The sequence below is a fragment of the Siphateles boraxobius genome, unplaced genomic scaffold (assembly GCF_051911475.1).
Source record: "Siphateles boraxobius isolate OS27281-9 unplaced genomic scaffold, OSU_SipBor_1 71, whole genome shotgun sequence".
In the NCBI taxonomy this organism is placed as follows: Eukaryota; Metazoa; Chordata; class Actinopteri; order Cypriniformes; family Leuciscidae; genus Siphateles; species Siphateles boraxobius.
Genome location: NW_027509199.1, coordinates 17,461 through 24,113, shown reverse-complemented (window position 1 = coordinate 24,113; position 6,653 = coordinate 17,461). Strand labels below are relative to the sequence as shown.

Genomic DNA, 6,653 nt, shown 5'->3' with positions numbered 1-6,653 from the left:
ATTAGCGTGTGTGTGACAGCAAGTGATGCCATCTATAGTCTGAAATTAGAAGTGTTAAATCAAGACATCTGACCACATGTGCCTTTAAAGACAATGGCATAATTCCACAAAACATATTCAGTATCAATCATCATATTATACTGATTTCTGAAGGATCATGTGACACCGAAGACTGGAGTAATGATGCTGAAAATTCAGCTTTGATCACAGGAATAAATTACACTTTAACATTATATTCACCTAGAAAACAGTATAATATCACAATATTACTGAAATATTACTGTTTTTACTGTATTTTTAAACAAATAAATGCAGCCTTAGTGAACAGAAGAGACTTCCTTGAAAAACATTTTAAAATCTCTAACTTTTTGAACACTGCTGTCGGCTACATTACAATTACAATGAAGACCTCATACCAACTTTTACTATCTGTTAATAAAGACACTTTTTCACTTTGTCATCACTGAGAAACTTCTCAAAAACAAGCTCAGCTCTCCATCTATCGTCAATGTCGTGAGCCTTGATACTTGTAGAAGAACATTAGATTCTCTTTCTAAGAAGTACCTTGTAGTTTCACGACAATAAGCAGGTTAAAACTGCAAAACTAGATTTCAACATGATTTAAATTGTGTCAATTTAGGTTTAGATTTGATAGAATCTCTGAATATCTACAAAATCACAAGTTTTGTGGGAAAACAAAGTCCCCCACAGTGTCATATGGTGTGTCAGAGAGTTTGCGGTCACACTGTATAATGTCAGGCTGTTTCCTGTCTCCTCCTCCTCCTCCTCGGGACAGCGGCTCATGGGGGACGGTCTCTTAAAATCCCTCCACTCCTCCGTCCACCACCCTAGTTCCCTGTCCCGGATTACAGTCTCCGTCCCTCCGCTGCGTGTCAAGATGTGTTCCCTGGGATTCGCCAGGTCTCTGGGATTTGCCCTCCTTCCTCTCGCCACTTGCTGCATCGTGGCAAACCTCCTGCTCTTCTTTCCCGACGGGAAGATGATATACATTCAGGAGCATCAGGTGACCACATATGTCTGGTTCTTTATGGGGATCGGAGGAGGTGGTTTTCTGGTGAGTGTCAGATTTGTGTTGGTGTAAATGTTGTCTTGTGTGGGAAAGTGTCTGGAGACACACTCTCGCTCCCCGTGAGCAAAAAACTGAATAAACCCTAAACATTGTCTTAATTAAAATATAAAAACGGTAAATGTTTTAAAGGTTAGTGTGAGGTTAAGATCGAGTTAGGCTATTGAAAAATCACTGCAATGAGGCAATAAATATTTAATAACTGTAAGCGTTTGGTTTAGGGGTTACGTGTAGTAAATAAGCGTAATAAAAAAACAGTAAAAGTCAATGGGAATATTCTTGGTCAAAAGCGGTGCAGTTTGAGTGTGTGTGATGAGCAATACACTCTCAAGACAGTTTGAAAGTATTTTATGATTTGGGAAATTGGTCAAATTCAAAATCAAATTCAGCTTCCTGCCCACACCCCCTTGAAGGATAGACTTAGACACTGTGAAGCTGCTTTGATGCAATCTGTATTGTAAAAAGTGCTATATAAATAAAGATGATTTGACTTGACTTAAGCTGGGTTTAGGGACCCGATTACCTTTAACCCATTTTTCATATTTTTCGCACAGGTCTGTTTGTGTGAATTTGGGCGACTCATACAAAACTAACAAATTATCCGATTGGGTTGGAATGAATGTTATAAAGTTTTCATCTCTTGGTTGAAAATTAACACATTAAATGAGAAAATAATGAGTTAACACTTAAATAAATGGATAAAGAGACCTTATTACACAAGACATAGGCTACATCTGAGGAAACAATGAAACACTTAAGCAATGAAAACCTTCCTTGTAACGAAATCAAACTGAAGTACTGGGTCAAAATCTTCAGATAATCAATATGTTTGTCAATATACTAATCGCATTAGGGGTGTAACGGTACCCTCATATCACGATTCGATACATATCAAGATACTGAACTCTCGATACATTATTATTTCGATACTCCAAGACATAATAAAAAGTTAACAAAAAATGTAATGTTGATTGAAATTGCATTATTGTACATAAAACTCTTACGACAAACATGTTTTCTAATATCTTCATTTGTTGCGTATACCGATCTGCACATTATTGTATTGCGATGTTATGTGACACGATCTATTGTTGCAACCCAACCCGATCTTACAGCAATTCGTACGTATTTTACGAGGTGGCTAATTTGTACGAATAGATACTATTTTTGCTAAATCGTACATATTTTACGAGTTGACCAATGGGTATGAATTCGTACGTATGACCTTCCCATGACCCCGCCCCTAAACCTACCCATATTAGGGTTTAGGCTAATCCTACGAATTCATATGAATTGGTCGTGAGATAGCGCTGTACAGCCCTAGTTCCTAGTCGACGATATCTTCATAATCTTTCATCAAAATGCCAGATTGCTTCCACATCCAACACAATTTTCCTTTTTTCTTGACATTACCAAACCACTTTCATAGTCCAAGGATAAAATGTTCAGTTCTTGTTGAATATCCCATTGATGTCAGAAGTAAAATGCAGTAATTAAGGTTCAATTACTCGGTTGAACTGTTTTGAAAACTGCTTGTCCACATTCAGGTGCTGATCCCGGCCTGCGTGTTCCTGGGAATGGGGAAGTGTGTGGATTCCTGTGGGACAGAGAACTGTGCGGTGAGTGTTGGGAAGGGGGTCGTGGCCTTGATTTGAGCTGTAATTGCACAGGGGTGTGTTTCCCGAACGCATCGCTAGCCAACTATGGTCGCAAGTTCTGTCGTTATAGTTCAACAAATCAGTGTTTCCTGAAACTATAGTTCTAACGAACATTCGCAAACAGCATCGCAAAGTTGTGTGTTTGAACGACAGATCTCGACCTGTGGTTAGAAGCAGAGTTTCTTGTTTGCATGACATCTGGACTCAATAAATCCTTATCTTGAGCAAAATAAGCAAGTTGACATTTAGTACAATCAATATCTTTTATTTAGAATACATACAAATGTCATATATGTGTAAAGCATCGTTTTTGAAGAGTGTGAATGTGCTCTATTACATGAGAACGAGCCTATGATTGAATCTGTAAATAAAGCAAAATATCTGAGAAAATTGAGAATTAGTCCTCAGATGCCATGTCTGTAATTTCTAGCAAAACATCTAGCCTTAATACTATCTCAAACAGATTCATTAAACGTAGATATTACTTCACTCCTGCGTGACATCATTAAACAATATGGTTGAACGAAGAATTTGCGACAATGCGGTTTCGGGAAACAGTCGTGACTAGCTAGTCGATTTCTTCAACGACGCATCGTACTACGGTAGTGAAGCGGTGAGTTACAGCGTAGTACAGGAAACACCCCTGGTCAGCCAGTTTGATGAGTTTCCCACTGTGTGTGTGTGTGTGTGTGTGTGTGTGTGTGTGTGTGTGTGTGTGTGTGTGTGTGTGTGTGTGTGTGTGTGTGTGTGTGTGTGTGTGTGTGTGTGTGTGTGTGTGTGTGTGTGTGTGTGTGTAGATGTGTGGTTCTGTGATAGCGGCTCTAGTGGGGCTCTCCGGCTCCGGCTTCTGCTTCCTGATCTCCGCTTTGGCGCTCCTGAAGGGGCCGTACTGCCTCACTCCAAAGGGATGGAAATCTCCTTTTGAGGGCGACGGGGGAAAGTGAGCTCTCTTTTTCTTTCTTCTTGATATGCGTTGATGGTGACTTCATTAGACAAAAGTCCTGAATTCAGTAACACTTTACAGTACTGTTCCTTCATTACTGAATTACTACACATGAACAGAGGAGTAACGCCCTATTAACATTCTAGCAACTACTATTATATAAAAAGAAACTCTGATTAACACAATAGTAAGTAATAGCGCTGTTGAATGTGGTAGTTCACTAATCAGTAATTACTATTTTTTTCATACCTCACTGAGAACTACTACAGGTTCATAATTAACATGAATAATGCATAATTTATAATAAAAGGTAATGGTAACCCACTAGTAATGACTCAAGTGTTACTAAAGGAACTACTAATAATTTGGATCAGTAAAACATGAAAACTAACTAATATTGACTGAAGTCATTGTAAGCTTTTTGTAAGATTTTAAATCTAAGATTCCTATCGATGGATTTGGCAACACTTTAGTCATTACTAGTGTGTTCCCATGATCTGCACTTTAGATTACTGATCCAAATAATTAGTAGTTGCTTTCGAAGGATGTAGTAACACTTGAGCCATTACTACTGGGTTACCATTATCACCTTTTATTATACATTTTGAATTATTCATGTTCATTATGAACCTGTATATAGTAGTTCTCAGTGAGATATGAAACAAATAGTAGTTACTAGAATGTTAAAGGACAATTCCGGCCAAAAATGAACCGAGTCGACCGTTCTCTGGGATGCGTTTTCATGATAATCGAATGTACCCAGATTTAACGTTAGTTTTAGTTTAACCACAGATTAGTTTATAACGCTAGTGTATGAATAAGTAAAAATAAAAATCGCTTGGTAATACCACTAACAAGGCTCAAAATAGCCCCACACTAACACGCTAGCATAAGGAGGGTCTCTACCTGGAAACCGAAGCATTGATAACTTTGTAAGTGTACAGACAGTTTAATGAGTAGATACTTTATAAAGACAGTACACTTCGCGTATACAAGCAGGAGCCGTCTTTGGAAAACGGTCTCGACCAGTCGAACCACGAACGCCGTGCTACGTGCTGGTCGATAGTCACAGTTCAGCTCACGTAGCATGTGTTCGTGGTTCGACTGGTCGAGACCCTCATTATGCTAGCGTGTTAGTGTGGGACTATTTTGAGCCTTGTTAGTGGTATTAACTAATGATTTTTATTTTTACTTATTCAATGCCCCATACACTAGCGTTATAAGCTAATCTGTGGTTAAACTAAAACTAACGTTAAATCTGGGTACATCCGATTATCATGAAAACGAATCCCAGAGAACGGTCGACTCGGTATCCATGCGTTATTTAGCCCTTGGTTCACTTTTTGCCAGAATTGTTCTTTAATAGTGTGTTCCTCATTTGTCCCAGTGTGGTTACTGATTAATGACGGACAGTATTGTTAAGTGTTACCCTGATATGGACTGGTTGGTTCCTCAGGTATCTGCTGGCTCCAGAGGGATGGTCTGTGTGCACTCAGCCGGCTAGCGTGGTGGAGTGGAACGTGACGCTGCTGTCGATCCTTCTGGGTCTCAGCGCGCTGGAGTTCCTCATCTGTTTCCTGCAGCTCGTCAGCGGCCTGGTGAACGCCGTGTGCCGGCCCTGCTGCTACAAACAGGAGTACAGCCTGAACGCCTGAGGACCGAGCACTTCCCCGACACTGCAAACACTGGCCCACAGATCTGACAATCACACACCCTCACAGCTGTGTTTCTGACTGTCACACACACTCACAGCTGTGTTTCTGACAGTCACACACACTCACAGCTGTGTTTCTGACTGTCACACACACTCACAGCTGTGTTTCTGACTGTCACTCACACTCACAGCTCTGTTTCTGACAGTCACACACACTCACAGCTGTGTTTCTGACTGTCACACACACTCACAGCTGTGTTTCTGACTGTCACACACACTCACAGCTGTGTTTCTGACTGTCACACACACTCACAGCTGTGTTTCTGATGGCGTTTCCACTGCAGTCGAGGTTTTATTAGCGGCGCATGTTCTCTCAATAGAACAAACATTTCTATTGTATACTAGCTGCATTATGCATTTTGCTAAAATATAAAAGTATTTTTTTATGAGTTCTGGTCGTTTTGTACAGGAAGCTGTTTTGTAAATTATTTAAATACTGAGAGTAATAGAAGATAAGTTGATGAATGTTGTTTTATATACTTATAAAAGCTGTAATATGTTTTAAATATTCCCGTTAATAAATACATGGGTTTTTGTTTCAGTGTAGAGTACTTTTGCCTGTTTTGTTAAATTTGTGGATAATTTCACATTTTTGGGTTTCAGCATTTGCTGTACAGTGTTAATGCAAAAAATCCCCTGGGAAGTGGTTGCTGTAAGCCTCACTATCCCGTTGCAGGATTAATCTCTCAAACTTAAAGCCGTGTCACACTGTAGCACTTGCACAAAGCCCTGTTGGTATGTGCTGGTATGGTATCCTCTTGGTGTGTGTTTATAGACATGCAGATTTCTCTCCAAACATAAGCAACACTAAGTACGTCAGCACAAACTCTTTAGTTTACAGATCTGTGAAAAGGCATTTAGCCCCCATCCTGTTTTCATGTATTTTTGAGTATAAATCATACTAAACAGTTTCAGATTTTCAATCCCTACAGTATAGTATTTCCCCATAATCTTAATAACTGGTTGTGCCAACAGTAGCAGAAAAAGCAGAAGCAAATACTTTAGAGAACAGGAGCTCAGTCTTTCACATCGCTGAGGTTCTTCATTTCACACCAGCTTTATTTCAGCCCCAATGGAGGTTTATTTCAGCATGAACTCAATCAGGTTCAATCTTTGACTGGATATTCAGAGGCATGTTCACTCCTGTGCTCCTGCGAGGACTTGAGATGAAGCAAGCTCTAAATCAACATGAACCAATGCTAAATTTTTCTATATATCCAACGCATTCTCATCCTTTGGCGTCTTATAGGT

The 6,653-nt window shown here is 39.6% G+C and overlaps 1 protein-coding gene across 2 annotated transcripts; it reads left to right on the top strand.

The window, feature by feature from the left end:
• The first annotated feature begins 876 nt into the window (after nt 1-876).
• Nucleotides 877-5,943, top strand: LOC143724275 (transmembrane 4 L6 family member 1-like). Of its 2 annotated transcripts, none has more exons than XR_013197306.1 (5): nt 877-1,075; nt 2,635-2,706; nt 3,543-3,685; nt 5,145-5,401; nt 5,650-5,943. XR_013197306.1 is itself a non-coding variant. In XM_077217252.1 (5 exons), exons 1-4 carry the CDS (start codon nt 899-901, stop codon nt 5,341-5,343), a joined length of 591 nt encoding a protein of 196 aa, XP_077073367.1. In that variant the 5' UTR covers nt 877-898; the 3' UTR covers nt 5,344-5,373; nt 5,617-5,943. The 2 variants fall into 2 exon arrangements, 1 of the variants encoding a protein (XP_077073367.1); XM_077217252.1 differs by having other exon boundaries at nt 5,145-5,373; nt 5,617-5,943.
• The last annotated feature ends 710 nt before the right edge of the window (nt 5,944-6,653 follow it).